The 22,287-nt window shown below is 36.8% G+C and overlaps 1 protein-coding gene across 1 annotated transcript in view; it reads left to right on the top strand.

The window, feature by feature from the left end:
- Positions 1–1,182: 1,182 nt before the first annotated feature.
- LOC121427657 (neprilysin-1-like) overlaps positions 1,183–22,287 on the top strand; it is a 59,713-nt gene continuing 38,608 nt past the window's right edge. The window contains exons 1-2 of the mRNA XM_041624170.1: positions 1,183–2,490; positions 20,483–20,521. Coding sequence (XP_041480104.1) covers positions 2,262–2,490; positions 20,483–20,521 — 268 coding nt within the window. The 5' untranslated portion in view covers positions 1,183–2,261. The remainder of the gene's footprint in view (positions 2,491–20,482; positions 20,522–22,287) is intronic.

Genomic DNA, 22,287 nt, shown 5'->3' with positions numbered 1-22,287 from the left:
TCTTCAATTAAAACGACATATCCATCTGAAAGAGGAATCGCAGTAATGACCTACCACATGGCAGTGCTCTTGTACCCGTACTGTTTAGCGTCTACACCAACAACAAGATAGTGAACGAATCAACCATCTTCACTGATGACCCTGTTTGATTGTCAACTAATAGAGGGTTCTTTTCGGAATAAGTGTTGTCTTTTCCACTTTCGAAACCACGACCAGAAAGAAAAAGGAGTTGACCTTCAGGTGGAGTAGTATCTAGCAGGGAAAAATAAATCTAGTCAGTGCGTTAAAAAACCCTGTCTAGATATTTTATTAAGACAATGAATTTCCTCACGCAGGTGCTCAGTGATACGCGCATCACACCATACCTAAATGTTAATTTCTGAAATGTCTTAAGTCACACAGTGTGTATTAGATTGCAAGTATTTATATTGCGCACATATCCACCTTGTTAGGTGCTCAAGGCGCTCCTAGATTACCCGGCTAAGCTAGGCGTTCATAGCGCACACAGCTTTTTAAGGAATGACTTCCTACCGGTACCCATTTACCTCACCTGGGTTGAGTGCAGTACACTGTGGATCAGTTTCTTGCTGAAGGAAATTACGCCACGGCTGGGATTCGAACCCACGACCCTATGTTTCAATGTCCGAAGAATCCACTGGGCCACAAAGCTCCACGCGTATGCGTGTAGGCGTATGCGCTCTAGGGCTGCATTAAAAGTAAATCATCTAGTCATCATGCTTTCAGTGTGTCATCTTCCGGCCACGCCAATGGGAACACTCATATCGTATATTGCACTTGGTAACGAGACATTAATCCAGATTTAGCCCAAGGGTTTGTTTTAAAATCGTGGGTGTTTATTGTAAATTACACGATGCTATTAACTCACTTCATCAAAGTAATAGCTTGAGATCAATCCGAGTGGAATTGATTTTAAAAGGCACTAGGGAAGGGCATATATGAAAGCTGAAAAGGGATGCATCGTCCGAATTCTGAATCCATGCTACATTATCGCATTTCACGCCTACGAATGGATGGAAGGGCAAAAGTGTATCACGAGAGCTATAGTTCACCAGCCGATCACTCGCTTGACTGGTATCGATTCGCCGGGGACTTTCTTCATGATATAGTGTATACCCACGACTGGTTAGTAACCCCCCCCCCTTCATCTCACCGAAAACAAACACTCCTTCATTCTCATGCCCTTAAAATATTACTACCCACCGACTGCATCAATCAGTCTGTGCTCAGCGTTCACCGGAGAAACACTAAAAGACAGGTCTTTAATTTCGCGCTCCGATAGCCGTGTAAAATCAAGTGGATATAATCACCTTCCTAGTCTGGGATGCTGAAAGACATAATCTTTGTAAAAGGTGATCCGGCAAATCTGTGCGTTGCATATAAAACATTCAACTCTATTTGACAAACCACATTCTAAAAAGGGTCGCGGTTGCTGTGACTATTGCACTTTTGATATTTTATGAATGGAATCGAATGCTGCATTTCGATCTCATGTACCGTTGCGAATACCTCTCTTGATTCTTTATCGGAAATACCTGCATTTTTCTTAACGAATTGTAGAAGTCAAATTTTACGCCATGTGAGCAGACTGAAAAGCAAGTGACGCTTTTATTCTCCATTTCCCGTCAGATATTCCGGAGACGGCATCGTGGTGGAGCGAAAATCTGAAATATACGCTAAAAGCACGTACAGTGTTACATTTCATGCCAAAGGATAGCAAACCTGACAAAATGAAAGACGCGAGGTAGGAATGCAGAATTATTCACTTTGAGTTAATTCTTACGGCCGTTGGCTCTATAAAAAAAAGTAAAAACCGATGGTACCCTGGGAGAAGGGGTCTTCGTCTTTAGTAGATCATGAAGTAATCTGATGTTGAGCTACTGCTCGGAGGAGTCATTTAAAGCTCGGAAGCACCACCGCAAGCCTTATCACTTTATGCTTACCCCTCGCGGCGGAGTTTAGGGGACTGCGATTTGACAACTCAACCTGATAACGGTGCGCAAGCGTGAGATTGTACATGCCAGCTGCAGTGTGATGCTATGAATGTATGGTATGGCTGGCGGGTTGGGAGCAAATCACATATACATAACCAAACACTCGAACACGTGGGGTAAATAGGACTATTATTACTCGTCTTTGCTCTCCTGCCGCTCCTCCATGCGTGGGTGAAGCACCTTGCAAGGTACCCGATTTACCTGTAACGACATCGCTGCATTAGGAACCTTACCTGGGTGGATAAAAAAATGGGAGATGAAAAGGAAACCGAGTACATGTCTGTTGCCGTGGAGGAGCCTGGGAAAAAGACAGCCAACAGCACAAACTCAAGAGGCAAACCTACATCGATTAGGGCTCATGGTGTTAAGTGTGTGAAAAAGCGCACCACCCTGGAAAAATTCCTCCTCTTCCTTCTCCTCATCGTTCTCTTCTTCGTTCTCCTTCTCATCATCGTTCTCGTGACAAAGAGCAGAAAAGGTAGGGTATGATGAAAATTCTTCACATTATCTCCTGATGTTTGCAGGGATTTGGTGTTTTATCTTACGTTGTTATCCTTATATCCGTTTTCTGGCTGATTTGGTCTGTAACTGTTACATAATATACATCGATTATCTATAGAAATTAACGCAGTTAAGAGCACCTACGGGTAAACAAAAAAGAATACCATTTTGAAGATGTTATCAAGTAATAATAATGACTATTAGATAATCATGTATTGCATGCGTAAGTTTTATATAGATTTTCATAGTTTTACATACCGTATCTTTCTATCAACCACGGCTAAATGTTTGCACTGGGAGTTTCTAAGATGGAATGGACACCCTAGCATTGTTGGGGGGGGGGGTGGGGTCGTTAGATATGTTCCTCTTGTATGTTATATATCCAGGTCGAATGGATTTCGATGAAAATGTGTCTTTGACTTCAGTCGATATTGATAATTTGACACTCTTCGAGAAAGTCCTCGCCGTTTGGGCTTTTTATGTAAAAATAACGACGATCATCTGTTGTACATGATTGTGACAAGAGCAAGACACTCGTATTGGAAGATGAAAGAGGGAGCGAGACAGACAGTAATATAGGGAGGGAGTGGATGAGAGAGCGAGAAAGAGAATAAAGCAAATGAAGGAGGTTTTTATAAACATAATAAAGAGAGATATGGAAAAAAATCAATGTATTAGATAATTATACTGTCCAAGCAATAAGTCACGGAGCTTTCTATTTCAATTTCCTTCTTTTGTTTTGGTGATGCCGCTTTAAATAATCATAATTTAACTAATTATGATATATTTATACGCCCCACATGACCTTGGAACATCTGGAATGCGTTTTATCAACATGTTTACCTGTGAATTTACCTTGGAAGTAGGCATAAAGTTATACACCACTAGCGTACCACTAGCATACTGCCCACCCCCCCCCCCCCCGACGAGTGACAACCCATGCAAGGGACGTATCCCTGCCCCCCCCCCCCTCCTGACGAGCTTGAAGACCTTTTTTATTGCTTGACAATTTTTTTTTCTGGTACGAAATCCTATATTTATAGTTGAAGACCCTTTTTTTGCTTGTCAAATTTTTGGGCGGACGAATTTGCCCCCCCCCTGTGAAAATGATAGGTACGCCACTGTTATAAACAACTCACTTACCCCTCCGTATCCGAACGCTGGATACAGAGTTATTAGATCCTACACCTTGTCTAACAATGTAGGATCTGAAAACTTTCCTTGTTTCTGATTGTCTGAGAGGTACTGTTACTAAAGTAACTGTCTGAAAACATCTGACAAGTCCTTTTACGAAACACTCCCCTGATTACGGTTTTACTGTCAAAGCGCGACCATTGGTGCAACCGAAGTGCCATATACATGTAATTTAAATAATATTTGCTCAATGAAAATCCTTTAAAATATTATCTTTCTGAATAGCCCACTAAATTCAAGCCTGTTCTAGTTCGTCCCCCTTAAAAAAATCACAAATATAAATCTTTACTTTTTTTTACTTGCCATGCCAACTTCGTTATTGATTGTATATAATGGTAGTATAGTAATATTTATATAATTAAATTTATTTGTTTCAATTGAAATGATGGTTCAATCTGATGTATCGCGTTAACCTAAGTCCTTTCAACAAAATATGTATTTCGCTGAAAATGGAATAAATAATTTTCTTTCCTATTTGACAGTTAATATTTATATTACAATCTTTCCCCAAAGATCAAGTCTGAGCAAACTAAAGTCTAATTGCTGTTCCGTACTATTACCACTAAAAATGAAATAAGATAATAAAAAAAGAAAAGGAGACGATTGTTAGTGCCACCTAGTTATAAGACAAGTAAAACAAATTACTAGTATTAAAAATGATATCCTATTAAGTGGCGTACCTAGGATTTTCCACTGGGAGGGGGCCAAAAAATTTGACAAGCAAACAAAAAGGTATTCAACAAAAAATAAAGGATTTCGTAACAGAAAAAATGCCCTCTGCCCCCCCCCCCGTAGGTACGCTAATGATCCTAATGCTGTCCTGCCCCCCCCCTCCTTCCCCTACATCACACATATCAAACTATTTTTCTTTTATCTTCCATTATGTCTACTCTTATTATGCACAAGAATTGGTTGGACTGAATTAAACGAACACGTACATGAAGATTGAACTTGAAAAAAGAGATATATTAACTTTTTTTCCCACGGCTGTGAGAATGGGTCTCAAACATTCTTTCTTTGATTACGTTTGGCTAAATCTTATCAGTATAGTATTTCTAAGCAATTGAAATGTTTTTGTTAAACCCCAGCACATGCGCCGTTCTGAAAGAGAGCTGGTATTTTGGGTGTTTAGACGAATTGGGTCAAACAAAAGTAAACGTCATTTGCGCGGCCTTGGCAGGAGAATCTACAATTGAAAAATGGGTCTTGATTTCTCCCGGGCGATTCCTTCACAAACGAAAGCGTAGGTGGGCAATTCTAGCAGACTTTCCCAAAATGGTGGAAATATGCTCCATTCAAAAGGCAAAGAAGCGAAATAATACAATGGGATGTATTCTTATAGAAAGGAAATAAAAAAAATTGTCGAAGTATTCCAAGTAGTATTATCATATCTCATACATGCACAAACATAGCATTAGCCGATTTACAAGGTTGCCTGGAGCGTGCCATCATGGAATTCAATCTCATTTTAGATTCAATTTCATATTATGTAAAGATCTCAACGCATATTTTGTTACATTGGCGTTACATTTCACCCCGGGGAGGTGGTTGATGTTTTAATTTTCTCTTTGACACACTGATTAACATCAAAGACCTAACGGATGAATTTTCTTTTTTCATGAGCTATAAATCGTGTTCCCATTCAAAGAACATTGAGCAAGGAAACTAAGTTGCAAGACAATTTCTGTGTATGCATTTTATTTTTTATTTTAAGAAGCTAATATACCCAATACCTGGCCATGCAACGTTTTCACACTTTTTTTACGTTCTTTTATCCGGTACCGAAAGTGCACATCTTCAATGTGAGAGATCCAAAATTGTTTATAGTTACCTAAAATGAAATTGAAAATATTAGCTAGAGGCAGTCAACCTACGACTTTAATCTGTTTGGATCACAATAAATGGCATATTGAATATTGATGTTGATTTTTATTTTCGGGGGAAGGCGCAACAATACGCTTCTGGTATGGAATCGAAAATGAGATGTGTTTAACCCTTCACACGCCGCGGGCGGCATTTAAGTTGAGCAACTATAGAAAGCGCTTAGATTCAATGCCATTACCCTAAGGTCGGGGATTATCGCGGCTGAACTGCCGTAACAATGCTTAATTTCACTCGGTGGTTTAGGTGATGGAAGGGTGACGGAAGAGGGGGGGGGGGGGGGGTGTTATGATGTAAATTATTCATAACCATACATGTGTTTTGTCTGGGATCTGGTATTCCGTTCTTTGTCATGCCCAGGTGTGTTATGCGTCTCGAGCTCATGACTGTCCCGTCAGAATATCTTTTCACAATTTTAGCATGGAAAGCATCTACGTGTATTGAATGGAATGTTATATTAGAGCCAATGAAGAAGATGAAGGAAAGGGGGTGAATTAAAACGATAGCAGAATATGTAGCCCCTCCCCCCCCCTCCTGATTTTACGTGCATCGAGTAGACAATGCGAAATGATTCCTTTTCGAGTTTTCGACAAGCTTTTATGATTTTTTTTTCTTTTTAATGGGATCGATACACGAACTTGGTTGATGCATGGACTGTTTATATTTTGCTGAGTCGGTGTAATAAAATAATTCCCTATCATGGATATACGGTTATATTATTTCTATACTGCCAATAAATACCCAAAGATAAAAAACACATAATTTAGGTGTGGTTTGGTCATTATTCATCTTAACAAAGTGGAAGACGTGAATTTCATCGATTTTTTAGACCATTGTGTTCTTTTGTAAAATAACGTTCTTTCGTTTGGAGAATATCCTAAAAAATAATATACTGGTGTCAATTTGCTTCCTCATTTTATGACGGTACGGGTGCTATGTGCTTCAGAAAAAAGATTTGATTTAGATATAAAGAGAGCAAAACGATCGAAATAAACGTGTAATGTTATCATCATAATACACTACATGCACGAATTTTGTAAATACGTGTATCTTCTTGAGATTGTCTTGTACCTAACACATTGTGAGTGTCATACTCTTAATAATGAGTAATGGTGCATGCGAGAGAGAGGGAGAAAGATATTTTCCTTAGCCTTGAACTGTTATGATTCATCATATATATTCGCTAGTATTCTATTTTCTGAGCCTGGTAGGCATTTATGGTACCAGGTCCATGGTGGTACTAACTATGCTCATTACATGATAAGAGAAACATAATTATAGCAAGTGAAACGATTTATTATTGAAAAGCAACAATGAATACAACTATGGGTGTTCACAGTCTTGCAATCGTTTGGTCTACCTGGATGAAATCAATGCACTTTTGTGTAACTACCGGTCATTATTGCGGTAAAATGGTTCCGAATACTGGAGGGAGGGTCGTCATTTTAAAGAATCTTTATACGATATTCATTGATGCTAAAGAACCGGTCCACCCACTCCCATTTAAATGTACCAGCGCATGGAGATCTTTGCGTGAAGAGCGAGTAGAAAGGAAATGCATTTGCAAATGCCGAAAGGGTGTGTATTGACGCCATAGTAATATTTCAATCATTGTTTTTCTTTGAAGTCACTGAAACGCAGCAGTTGAGAATTATTTGACAACTACACGATCCACAGGTGTCACGCGCGTAGGCGGATCCAGGGGCAGGGGCCCACCCCCCCCCCCCCGCTATCGGCGGAGCCAAAAAATAAAAAGGGGGATAAAAAGAAAAAGAAGGGGAAAGGAAGGAGAAAAAATAAAAGGAAAAATAAGAGGAGAGAGATGAGTGAATAATAAATAAGGTAAGGGGGAGACTTGGAAAATGATTAAACAAAAATGCTTGTCACTATACTAAATTTTCGGTTTAATTATTAATTTTAATTGTTAAAATATCAACTCATGATCCATTCATGATTACAAATGTGCTTAAATATAAAGTTTTCAGGCCTAAATGTAAAATAAAAAAAATACTCTCTCATTAGGCTTATTACATTAATAAATATGATAATAACATTTTCATGAATTCCTTATAACTATAAATTGTCCCTTTTTCAGAAAGGAATATCGGCAAGATTCTTATCGAGCTTAGGAAGATAAATAGGAAGATAAGTCATCATCATCACAAAATGTCCTTAGGCCTAGAATCCCCAGGTCCAAGATAAAATAATAAAAATATCAGCTCGCGCTACGCACTCACATCATTTATTAAGTGCTATCCTCATCCATTTAACAATTTCCCTACACAGTGCTTTAGATAGTGCTTAAATTCACCCTGGTTGTTTTGCTAATTTCGCACCAATAACACATTTCCTTTGATTTTCTGTGCGAGATTATTTGAAAATCATTGTGACAACACGCTTTTAACTTAAAAAACGACGGGATTTCATTTGATTTAAACATTCTTAATAAAGATCCTGCAGGCACCAGCAGATACGCTCCATGAGCAAATCGAAGTAAATTCTAATATTTTTCGGTGATAACGAAGTGTAGCGTGTTTACTTTAATAGATAACAAGAGTAATTCATTTCATGGGTGGGATGTTATTTTTTCATGAAATTCATATCTTAAAACACACATATATGTATGTATTTACGAATATTTACGTATACTAAATACTACATTTTTGTCTAAAACGACAGGACATTTTAAAAAAAGGATTTAAGTGGCCAATTACCACTGAAGAAAATGATAGGGAACTTTGATATTTTTCCTTATTTTGTATTTTGGGTAAATGGTGTTCAAACGTTGTGTAAAGTTGTATTCCTATCAATGCGTTTTTTTTTTGTATTTTGACTGCCTTTGACATAATTTCAGTGCTGCGTCCCATTTATTTATTTATTAAAACATCTTTATACAGGATAACATGTTCAGATAAAATACACTGTTTTTCAACACGGTCCTGTTACATAAAAATATCAAACAACAATAAAAATGCATAAAAACTTAATTGAGTTAAAATACTGGGTATACTTAATTTACAATAAAAGTTGCACAAAAAGAAATAGAGCAGGAAAATGGAGAGAGGTAAGACAGAGATAATGTGTTTAAGTAAATGGCAGAAGTAGAGAGAGAGAGAGAGAGAGCGAGAGTGAGGGGAAAGAAAGGAGTGCAACAACATAATACAGAATTAACTATACAATCAACTATACAATAAAATATGGATAAAAAATCAGTCTACTGTCAGTTTAAAAATACTTGTTTTTGTACGATCTCTTGAAATGTAGGAGGTTAGAAATATTCTGGAGTTCATTTGGCAAGGAGTTCCATGTCTTTATTGCACTAAATTTAAATCAGTCTACTGAAACTTTCAATATTTGGCTTAGGTAATACAGCATTCAGTGAATCAGCGTTACGTGTATACATTCCATGTCTATCAATAAATAGTTCAATATCATTACATAGTCTAATAGGGGCAAGTCCATATATACATTGGTAAGCTAAAATACATAAAAAATAATCCCTCCTTGTATCAAAAGATTGCCATTTTAGTTTCTTCATTAAATCTGTACAACTAATAGAAAAATCATATTCTTTCATTACAATACGTGCCGCTCGCCTTTGCAGTCTTATAATAAGTTCCCTATTTTTCAATGAACAATTTCCCCAAACAGAACAAGCATAATCTATACATGGCTGAATAGTTGTTTTATATAACGTATTCAGTAAATCTGGTTTAAGAGTTGAACTTAAATGTCTTAAAGCATGTAACTTAAATGATATTGATCTACAAAGATGTTTGACATGAACATCCATATGAGATTACTATCAACTTCAACACCTAAATATCTTACAGAATTAACTTGTTTAAGTTGCTCACCATTTAGCTTTATATCCAATTTTCCTTTGTTTTTTGAATAACGAGTTGAAATAAGCATAATATTTGTTTTAGTAATATTGATCTTTAAGCAATTGTCATTATACCACTTATCAATTTCATGTAAACATACCTGTAAATCACGTTGAATATTACTTAATTTAGAATCGGAAATATACACAATAACATCATCAGCAAAAATATTACAAACAGCAGTCGAAATGCATTGTACAATATCATTTATAAATATCAAAAATAAATCCGGGCCTAATACTCCCCCCTGTGGAATTTCAACTGTTAAATCAATAGGGTTTGACAGTTTACCATGACATCTTACTGATTGCTTCCGGTTTGTTAAGTAACTTTTGAACCACATAAGTTCTGTACCTGATACTCCATACTTTTCTAATTTAAATAACAACATTTCATGATTAATTGTGTCAAAACATTTAGATATATCTAATAAAACAAGCGCCTACCATTTCGTAGGCCATTTTGATAACCATGATGAAGGATACAATTCTATTATCCAATTAATTTTCACTTCTTTATCTTACTATGAGATAAATCTTGCATTTTTTTTCTTTTTTCTGATGTTTCATTTTTATTATTTTTTTTTCAGTTTTGCTGTATATAATTACATGTTCTCCTAATTATTTGTAATCTTTTCGTTTAATATGTGTATATTTTCTTTAGGCAGGACCATTATGTGAAACAGACTGCGAGCTGATTAATGTTTTATCCTGTTGAAAGATGTTTTAATAAATAAATACAGGCTATGACTATGCCAACAGATTGCACACATATTCTAGTTCGGCTCTATGAAAGAAAGACAAGCTGCTACAGGATTATTTCTACAAGGTACAATGAACAGTTCATTGTACCAGGCAATGATCTTCTTCCATACAAGATTGATCTCAATTTCCCTGTTTTATTGTGATTTGCATACCATTGTGCGGATCCATTGAACGATATTCATTTCTTTTCTGCGTCAAACCCGTTTTAATTTTGTGTTGGGGTTACTTTGGGTCGAATGTGTAAAAGAGAAAATCACAATAAGGCAATTTTAAACATTTTGTATACGCTTATTGAAAAGGTGGGGGCTATATTTAAGTCCCGGCTCGGTGGAAAATGGCAGAGGTAAAAATGGCAGAGGTAACATATTCTGAATACATTTCATTTTTATCATAAAATTCAATGCCATCCACAATGTGCTACACTCAACCCAGGTGAGGTAAATGGGTACCTGGCAGGAATTTATTCCTTGAAACGCAGCGCGCGTAACAGCTGCACTGCTAAAGCCAGGGTAATTATGCTGCATATACTGTAGAGCGCTTAGAGACTTCTGACAAAGTAAGTATTAAGCGCTATATAAGCAAGTATAATTATTATGCTTTTTATAGCTTGCATGAACTATCAATAAGTGTCAAACGACAAGTGAAGCATAAAATTTCAATTGCGAAAGCAGATGGTAAATATATATTTGATTTCGTTCTAAAGTAATGAATGGTCTAGTCACAATCATATCAAGTCATATCATATCAAGTCATTTTCAAATGACTTGATGATAACTGGGGATATGTCATGATATTATTCTTCTAAATAAGCCCATCTATCCCCCTTGTCTATACAATGTTTCCTCTTAAGTATCATTTCCACTTCACATTTGATCAAAAATTAGATAAATATTTTATAACATCGACACAGAACCAAATACATGTGCATTTTTGTATTAAAGATCATTTGCAGCAAAAATGAAATTTTGCTATTTTTTAAAATAGAAATATTGTGCAATTCATTAGTCAATGGGCCTACTTTACACAGCATCTTCTACAAAATCGATTTCGATAGAGCTGTAATGCCGTTATCTTGATGAATCAAGAGACCTTTATGTCTTGCCTGCATAGCAGAGCGAGACTACAGGCGCCGCTTTTCCGACGGGGGCGACGGCGGCGTCGTCGTCAACATTGAAATTTTAACCAAGGCAAAGTTTTTGTCTCACCTGCGAAGCAAAGTGAGACTATAGGCGCCGCTTTTCCGACGGCGGCGGCGGCGGCGGCGGCGTCAACATCAAATCTTAACCTGAGGTTAAGTTTTTGAAATGATGTCATAACTTAGAAAGTATATGGACCTAGTTAATAAAACTTGGCCATAAGGTTAATCAAGTATTACTGAACATCCTATTAGAGTTTCATGTCACATGACCAAGGTCAAAGGTCATTTAGGGTCAATGAACTTAGACCATGTTGGAGGAATCAGCATCGAAATCTTAACCTGAGGTTAAGTTTTTGAAATGTCATCATAACTTAGAAAATATATGGACCTAGTTCATGAAACTTGGACATAAGGTTAATCAAGTATCACTGAACATCCTGCATGAGTTTCACGTCACATGACCAAGGTCAAAGGTCATTTAGGGTCAATGAACTTTGGCCGAATTGGGGATATCTGTTGAATTCCCATCATAACTTTGAAAGTTTATGGATCTGATTCATGAAACTTAGACATAATAGTAATCAAGCATCACTGAAAATTTTGTGCAAGTTTCAGGTCTCATGATTAAGGTCAAAGGTCATTTAGGGTCAATGAACTTTGGCCGAATCGGGGGTATCTGTTGAATTACCATCATAACTTTGAAAGTTTATTGGTCTAGTTCATTAAACTTGGACATTAGAGTAATCAAGTATCACTGAACATCCTGTGCGCGTTTCAGGTCACATGACCAAGGTCAAAGGTCAATGAACTTTGGCCGAATTGGGTGTATCTGTTGAATTACCATCATAACTTTGAAAGTTTATGGATCTGATTCATGAAACTTGTACATAAGAGTAATCAAGTATCACTGAACATCCTGTTCGAGCTTCAGGTCACATGATCAAGGTCAAAGGTCATGTAAGGTCAATGAACTTTGGCCATGTTGGGTTTTTTGTTGAATAACCATCATATCTCTGTAAGTTTATTGGTCTAGTTCATAAAAAGTGGACATAAGAGTAACCATGTATCATTGAACATCTTGTGCGAGTTAGAGTAGTATTCAAAGTCAGCACTGCTGCTATATTGAACCGCGTGATGCAGGTGAGACGGCCAGAGGCATTCCACTTGTTGTAATGTTGTCATCACTTCAAAAGCATATGGTCCTAGTTCATAAAACTTAGACATAAGGGTAATAGTATATTACTGAAGATCATGCTTGAGTTTCAGGTCACATGATCAAGATTAAGGGTCAATTTCGGGTTATTTGAGGAATTGTCATCATAGCTTAGCAAGTTTATAGATCTAGCTCATGAAACATCGTTATAAAGGTAATCATAGACATGATAGACAAGTATGAATGATTGTATTGGACAGGTCACATGATCATGCTCAAATGTCATTTTGGGTCAATGGACATAATAGTTTATTATATTATTAGTGTTTTCCACTGTGAATAATTATTCATCAGCTGTTTTCAAAGGCAGCACTGCTGCTACATATCGCATTGTGTAATGTAGGCGAGACTGCCGGAAGCGTTCCACTTGTTTAAGTTATCATTCATTTTATAATCAAAGTCGAATACAAAAGCTGACTTGTCCCTTTTTTCATTTTGTCTCGAATTTGATAAAGCTGATTGGAGATTGTTAATGGGACGCTAAGTGATATTTACCCAGTAGTATTCGGAAAGTGTGCTGCTAGAGAATTTCATAAAGTATGAGGACTTAAAATGAAATGCAGCAAAATGAATACAAAGGAATATTTTTCAATAACAATTCCAGCGATGTGAGTCATGTTATGTTCATACACGTTTTAAAAGGGGGAAATTCCCAACTTTATATGAACATATACAGCGATGTGCATCATACATCATTAATTTATGATATTAACGAAGATAAAGGATTATGGAAGTGATTAAATGTGGCATAGACTGCAGTGGGAAGCAAACGTGAGAAGTATGGCGACACCCGAGAGCCATATCTCCTTGTCTGCAAATTGTCGGCGACTCATCCATTTCGATCAGAAGATGATGGATTATAATATAACGAAGAGCCCGAAATCAGAGAAAAGGGCATGGTAGGGAGAGTTGAAAAGAAAGGGTAGAAGTTACATGGACAGTGTGTGTGTGTGTGTGAGCGTGTCCATGTGTGTGTTAGTAATGCGATGGTAGGTGCGAGCGTCTGTGTGTGTGTGTGTGTATATGTTTTTGCACGGAAAAAAGTGAAAAGAAGATTTAAAAAAAGGAACCAGAAACGAGAGTGTGTATGTTTTAGTAGAAGAGGAAGGGAATTCGTGAGAGGATGGAAGAGCGAAACAATTCGAGGCAGATAGAGAAAGAGTGGGTGTGTGTGTGTGTGAAGGATTGAGATGTATAGAATGGACAAGAGGAACAGAATATTAGAGAAAGGAATAGAAATGTGTTATAGAAGAAGAATAAGGAGAATATAATTCAAGCTTGAGAGAGGATGGATTACGTATCAATTTGAAGAGGATGATGTGCGTTTAAAATAAAAAATAAATGAAAGAAATATTCTTGCCTGATTTTATGATCCACTGCAGATCATCTCGAACAAGCAGATCCTGCGGAGTACCCCCCCCCAAAAAAAAAAAATAAAGTCGCCTCATTTTCACTTTATCAAGTACCACGTTAACAATTTTTCTTCTTGAATTCTTGGCTCTTAAAAAGGGCTTCCGGTGAAAGTCATGTAAGTAGGTTCACAAGAGATGTCGTATCCTTTCCTCTGTGCAAAACAATTTTACCACTAAAGGGTGATCTATGAAACAAATTGGAAACGTAAATTGACAATCAAAAATCGATCAGTGTCACGTGGAATGAGATTTTCCTTGTTTCGTTTGAGAGAATGCAAATTTCCCCAGGGAAGTTAAGGACACCATCGACGCGGGGAAAGTGAATAACGGGCATGAGGAAAGAACAATATCTAGCAACCGTTATCTTGTAGAAATTATGTCACCAAAGTCTCAGTGGGGATTGATAGTGATTTGTCCATGATTGCCGGAAAAAACAATCTCATCTCAGACTGAATTATTTAACGTTATATTTACTCTAAGAAATATTGGATACGTTTGTCGTACATGCTATGTTATGCAGTAATATTTTTTAAGCATAGTAGCATTTGTGTTATTTGAATTAAAACCAAAATGTCATTATTTATTTTTCAATATCCAGCTTAAAGGCCTTAGCCAACGTTGGATAGGACTTGTTTTAAAGAAACCTTAACTGTAATATGTGTACTTCATATGGATATTTAAAAAAAAATGAAAAAGAATATCAATTTGTAGAGACAATATCAATGTATCTTTGAAAGGGAAATCATAATTGAATTGTCCAAAACATACAGTGTTCACTCCAGTAGGAGATATATATAATGCACTCTCAAATGATGTACATCCAACTTCAAACCGTCTGGTCCCTCGTCTCACTCGGAGAGGAGGGTGATTAGGGACTGGATTAGCTATCTTTTGCATTTAGAGTGTATAGTATATGGAATATAATAGACCAGTTCGTAGGTACTTCATGGGCAATATTGGTCAAATGACCTTTCATTTCTTTCATCATGATAGGCAGATTTCAAAGCAAGATCTTACGTAAGCTTGCCTTACATAGCAGGATGAAGAAAGTGAATAGACCAGGTGACCAGAATAGCACACCAATGAACACTTATGAAGGTATTTGTTGCATTCCTACTTTGAATGCATATCTTAGCATGTTGCACAATGTACTTGACAAACTGTGGAATACCAGTCGTTCGTGGAAGCATTGTTGTTTTTTGTGGATGTAAATGAAAACGACAATTCAAAAGAATATATGAATCATCAAGACATCAAAGTTGGTGCTTATCTCATTAGATTTTAAAGCACCATGTCACTTTAGTACAAATGACCTTCTTCTGATCATGCGTAGAATCTTTTGATCATGCGCAGAAATGAACTACGAACTGGCTTATTATGGCTTCTTCTGCAGTGAACTGTGCTTCTTTTACACACTTCACTTAAAAAAAAAGAGTTAATATCCACTCTAGAAAAATGCAAATCTCACTCGAAAACGAGTGAGTTCGTGTTATTCCGAGAAGTGTGTGATAAGGGACCAGCTCTTTTGCAGAGAATGAGATTTGCGTGGGCTTGGGATTGCCCCATCCCCAAAAAAAACAACAACAAACAAATCGCTTGCAAAGGTGACATCCTATGAATGTAGTCCTTGCGTCTTGGTCTAGTGGTTAAGACGTCTTTCAATCATTGGGACGTGGGTTCGAATCCCAGCTAATGCGATTTTTTTCCCTTCAGCACGAAATTTACCCACGTTGTGCTGCACTCAACCCCGGTGAAGTGAATGGGTCCCGGCACCTTTAGCAGCTTGAGCTATACAGCCGTGGTAATAATATATAGTGTGTCATTGAATAGGAAAGGAGATAATCGGCGCCTCGTAAATGGTATGTTTTATCATTCAAACTTGAATGGTAAGATACCTGATAATTGATTGGCAATTCTGTAGAAATGTCTTGGTCAATATATGTCTCTGGACTTGGATCAGAAGATTCCTACCTTAATACTGATATATTACACTGGACCAAGATGAGTTGAATGAGTACCGGGTAGGAATTTATTCCACGCAATGCATAGAGGTTCCCTATTGGCAGCTACATTCAAGCGCTTAAAAGCATTAGTATCGAGCGCTAAGTAAATTTTCTTATTATTAACATTTTCTTAATGCGTCTGATCTCAGTGCTAGCTGATGCTCTTCTATTTCCCTTTAAGTTCTTCATGCTACTTATGGCAATATTGTTGATGTGATTAATACAATTTCAGTGATTATACACATACTGCTATTTCCATGATGTCCATTTTTCCTTCAGTCTCCAAAGTTCTTTTCAACCTCAATCGTCTTGCTTCGCATGCATGACATGCCTTCTCATTCGGGTCCAAAAATAATTTGTTTATGCTCTATGAAACCAAGCGAAAATGATTGGATGTTCAAAAGCTGTTGAAATGGAGGGTTAGAATCACACGGCGTGCAGTTAAGAAGGGGGGTACCGTTGGCACCATGCGGCAGTCGACGTGTTAAAGGACGTACGAATCCGGCAGGTGTTATGAGCATCGTGATGCGAAAGACGCAACGTCTCTCTTTGATTCTGTCAACGCGGGCCTTTTAAACGCATCCCTACCATGGATTCCCACAATTACACGCAGCTAGAATAGCAGGTGGAGGCTGGTGTGTTTAAGGGTTTGGATAGGAAATCGTGAAAACAGACCCAGGGCTAGACAATGACGTCATTGTTGTCTCAGCTAGCAGCATCATCAAGGAGTTGGATCGACGGAATCACAACACGTAAATGTGTGTAATGAAACGTCATTTTGAACTCGGTGAAGCCTTGGTGGGCTTTTAATAGGATGATTGGAGATGTTCTCTTTGAAAACCCATCTCTAACATACCAGATACAGGTTGCGAGGACACCATTTCAACGCATATCATTGAATGATGCGCAATGTTTACACAGTAAAGGATGTGTCAGCGAAAGAAACCATGCAGTCAATTGGCTGCAATGAACATAGCCGTTTGGGGGTGAAATGATAAACTACAACTTTAACACATAACCTTTTTTATTCCTTATTCCAATTTTGATGAATCTTTCAGTAATTTGTCTGATGTTACTTAATATGTTCAAATCGCATTATGTTCAGCTTGTAGACTAAGCGAATATAAAATGGTACATAGGTGAATCATGGAGCTACACACGTATAAATGTAGGCCTACCGGGCTGTGATGTCTGCAATGCCCTTTCATGTGCCTATGCATAAAAGGGTTGACGAGAGCCGTTCACTAACGATTTAACAGTTACGTTTATGATTTAAGGAAAGTGGTCTATCTATAACGTGTTGGAATCTGATATTTATATACCACAAATGCCTGTTGGTAACGTAAAAAAATCATTTAAAAAGGGGTTTGTATTGATTTTTTTTTGGGGGGGGGGTGGTAGGCTGAAGGTCGAGTTCCCAATATGTATATGTAAATAGATATCATTGGTGCTAGAAAGAACACAGAATCTACATTGTGTTAACATAATAAATTGCGTTAAAATGTTTTTGATAATGTAAAATTTTTTAAACTAAGCAGTGTGATGATAATTTGTTGACACTTGCTGGACAGTGTTCGAGTTCAGAGGGTGTTCAAGAATGGGACGATGTAAAAATGGGATCAATCTAAGTCTTAATATGATTTGTTCATTGTGTTCTACGTTGCCAACACACCGTGGGCCACTTTTAATCAGCTGCAGCAATGTCTAAAGACCTGGTACCATTGGCCGACGGACACAACAGAAAGAATATTTATAACGGATACAACGAAGAAGCAGAATTTGGGGTGGCTCCATCCGTTTTCATCATCCGCTCCCGACAATAGACAAAATGGGCGAACAATGAAATCACAGTGGACGGATGCATATGAAACACGTATGCAAAGAGAACACAACGGATGGCAAGATTCTTTTCCGTTATACATCCTCTCTGCATGCGTAAGTGCAGCGGGACGAAGCCTTTACCCCAATCATTGATCATGTTGCGTGTTGATAGCGAGTTTTTGCTCAGGGACGCGAAATGAATCCTACAACATAGCAAATGCATTGAACATTCGAGTCAAATCACAATGAAGTCTTTGTCGAGGTTCAGTGAATAAGAACAGCAGGGGCCCGTTGCAGAAAGAGTTGCAATCAATCGCAACTCTAAAAATCATGCGCACAATGATTTTCAACCAATCAACAGCGCACATTTGGGACTTGCGATCGACTTTTTGGCTTGCGTTTAAACGCAACTCTTTCTGCAACGGGCCCCAGATTCGTCCATAGTTTTAGAGCTGACGATAAAGACTTCAGGGTCGTGAAGGACATTTAACAATATATGCTCTACGTTCCAAAAGAGCGTCTGTATAGCTGTTGCGAAAAAACTACATTATCCCTCTCGAGAAGTAAATCAATCATGTTCCTTGTTATGAAAAGATTAGTTTAATGATTGCATTACCAATAATTATATTGAAACTGATGCCCTGGATAAAATTATGGGGTAGCCGTTGGGAGAAATATTGCTATCTGACAACACTTAAGTGACATGTGACACCAATATGCATCGCGAACCAGGGACTTCTTTTCCATGGGGAATCTTATGGGCTGTTGGGGACGCCATTCCTTTAAAAGGGACGGGAAACCCTTAAAGGGACTGTCACACTTGGAGGTTTTAGCCAACTTTGCAGACGAACACGTTTTCTTATTTGATCCACTTTCTCGATATAAAGATTGCTTTCTGTTAACAACAAAAAAGATTTCTTCATTATAAGGAATTTTATTTATGGGTAGTTTGTGTTCTATACAGTATTATATCAAAACAGGATCACTTCATATCAACAAGGATGATTAAATGATGATATGACTTTCTAGACGTACTTCGGAAAATAAAAGTATAGGTATGACATCCCCTAGTAGCTATATCTCAATCCAGCATGCATCCAAGCACCTTTAATAGGACCCTGGATTGTCTAACTCCAGGGAAAAGATTTTCTTGAATTCTTCGCTTTCAGTCTTTATTGTTACATCAAAAAAGCGTTTTCTGTGGATTTAATTGCGATACTCCAAGTATTCGTAAGTGGAATATATAAATCAAAGTAAAATCCTTAAAAGCATAACTGTCAACAAAAGAAGGGTTACGCATTTTTTTTCTTCTGGTGCAAAAAGGTGTCGCAGTTGGACGACGAAATAGAAAAAAAAACACTTTCGATCGTCAACAAACATACATTTTTGTTGAGGGCCAAGTTACGTAAATGTTTGGTTTACGGACATTTTGGCTCGCTGGAAACAAATTTTGAGTGAGTGTTTTTCCATGTAAACCAAATGTAATCACTATCTGGATGGTTAATATGGTTTTTATTTATTTGCACATGAACATGGCGAACATTGATAATATCTAATACAAAAGGATTTAATCACCTGCAATAGCTCATCTCTTTATGCATTTAACATCTCTTCTGACGTTTAATAGCGTCGTCCTTGGTACAAATTTGAGATCCTTATTGGTATCTAATCACCCAATAGATACCAAGATAGCACGCGTTTAATCGAGGAAGCAATCGTGAAGATTGATCATAAATACTCAGCTGTTATAATTCTCTTTGGGATGTTGATGAGCTTAATTGCTTGTCTAGTGTCGCCTGACTGATTTCCCGTATGTTACAGAAATTATCCGTCATAACTAACTCTCACGTTAATATGTTACCTTGAAAAAGACTATTAGAAATCAGCTTCACCGAAAAAAATATAGGTTTTCTTCATGTATAAATGAAAGGAAATTAGATTCAACAAATCATTTGCCAAAGAATGTTATTCTATGAAATAAAACAACGAAATAGAAATAAAACTAAAATGAAAAAAAAACTGTCCTATTGGAAAAATTCACTTGTTAGCTATGGCTCAGTCACATTTTTCTACGGTGGCCGTACGGTGATTTAAAAACAGATGTTTTAACATTTTTTTGTACCAGCTACATAATGGTGGTTTGAATAAAAGATACCATGGTAACGCTGATCAACAACCAATCAGAATCATGGATTTTATGCAAGTTACCATTGGATGGCAAACTTACCACAATGGTAACTTTAATGCAACCGGGTCCTGGTGGGTGTTTCATAAAGCCGTTCGTAAGATAAGAGCGACTTTAAGAACGACTGGTGATCCTTTCTTTTGGTACTGGTATGCACCGTTGGCGATGGTTTAGCGCGTAAGAAAGGTTCACCAGTAGTTCTTAAAGTCGCTCTTAACTTACGAACAGCTTTATGAAACGGCCCCCTAGATTTTTAAATGACTGGTATGTTTTTTTATTACATTGTGCAAGGCACACGTGTATCTTAAAATACCATCTATTGTCAAATGATTATGGAATATCAGTATTTTATTCAAAAGTCCATACATCTTAATAATTCTTGCATTTAATTCTGCGGAATTCTGGTTTTCATATTTTTGTTTGTCTTCTTTGCAGTTTCATTTAATAATTCTTTGTTTTCTTTTCTTTCAGGGTCAAACTTATGTCTCTCTATAGACTGCGTAGCAGCAGGTAAGAAAAACTTGAATATTCTTTTTCCTTCAAATTGTTTAAGTAAACATTAAGAGATACGTACATACTATTGAATTCAATATGCTTTCCTTAAAACGGAGCAATTCCATTGGATAATGTTCAATTCAATTAAAATTTATTTTCACATATTACACAATAAGTACAAATTCATATGCAGATAGACATATGCAATGAAACAGAAAAATAAAACGTATTCAGTTCAAAATCATAATGTGGTTGGAATTGACATAGGCCGAAAGCCTATCAGGGTTATTCCCAAGGGTTAATACAATCGACATAATTCTTTTTCGTAGACATGTTTAAAATTATAAAAAATACACACTTGCACAAGATCATGTTAGTATACAGTTTAAGAAGAATATTAAAAGAAACAATATCCTTTATTTTATCCATTGCTCTAATAACTTTAGATATTTCACATGATACATACGACAATGCTCTAAAAAATGTAGAATTTAAAATCAATATTGTTGAATTTGTTGATTTATACTTTTATAATAAGTATTGGTACTTTTTCAGCTTTAATAACATACAGAAAGTTTTTTCTGCATTCATTTTCGATTTATTTGCTTTAGCCCAATTATCATTTTTTGTAAGTTCTGTATTAAAAGTAAGACACAATGTATCAATATGTTAAATGATAAATACATGTGAAAATTGGGGAAAATACATATCTTCAAAACATATTGTCTGGGCGTTATATCTTTATCTAATTTGCCTGAGTTGTGTTTGTCTTATAGTTTAAATGTATGTGAAATATAAAAAAGAGAGGAATCATTATATATGTATACATATGTATATATATATGTATATATTTATATATACATGTATATATTTCTTTAGAATATTTAAATAAAATAGTTGCCAAAGCTGTTGAACATGTATAATTTCACACACACACGCACACACACACACACACACACATATATGTATATATATATATATTAGACGTAAAACATTGCCATCAAGCTATTCAATCTTTAATTTCGACGAAACCCATATTTAAATGAATTCATTGATGCTGCCAGTTAAAACTTTCAGGGGTATACACTCTTTCATGTAGTATCAAATTTGAATTTGGCAACACAAATATCGTGAAAATATTGTCAAGTCCATCAGATGACCCGCTTGGAGAAACACATGCTTACGAACTGGACATGAGTTGAGTTGTGATCCTCTTAACTGAAATTCTCAAATTTAACACATGCACTGGGAACCTCTAAAATTTCAGTGTTCAAATAATTGTAGACTCTGTAAAAATGTGATTCGCCGAGTTAAAATTTTTCAAATTCAGCAATGTGAAGCTCAATCCACATTTTGTACACTGACCTTTAACGTACAGTTTGAGTATTTACAAATTTCCATATATTTAAGATTGTGATTCAATGTTAAATAGATCAAATTTAAGAATACAAGGATAATTCCGCACGCTTACGCAGTTACGCATACGTAGAGTGTGCACAGTGTGTTCACATAGAGGAGTGTGTGAACATGTGATTCACAGGGCTCAAATAATAGTGTGAAGACAGATGATACCGCATTGCGCACACCTCCGCAATTTGTGTGGTTGGTTAGTATATTCACGTCATATGCTATGTTTTGTGGGTCACGCTGTTACAAAGCTCAAATTTAGCAGTGTGAATCTAGCTCCACAGTCCACACTCTAGATATATATGTGTGAGTGTCTTAAGTGTGTTCATGCATTACACTGCGCGAGAATGTGAATCCCACAGTGTTGAGGGTCA

This window comes from Lytechinus variegatus, chromosome 14 (genome assembly GCF_018143015.1).
Source record: "Lytechinus variegatus isolate NC3 chromosome 14, Lvar_3.0, whole genome shotgun sequence".
NCBI lineage: Eukaryota > Metazoa > Echinodermata > Echinoidea > Temnopleuroida > Toxopneustidae > Lytechinus > Lytechinus variegatus.
This window is presented reverse-complemented; position numbering and strand designations above follow the sequence as displayed.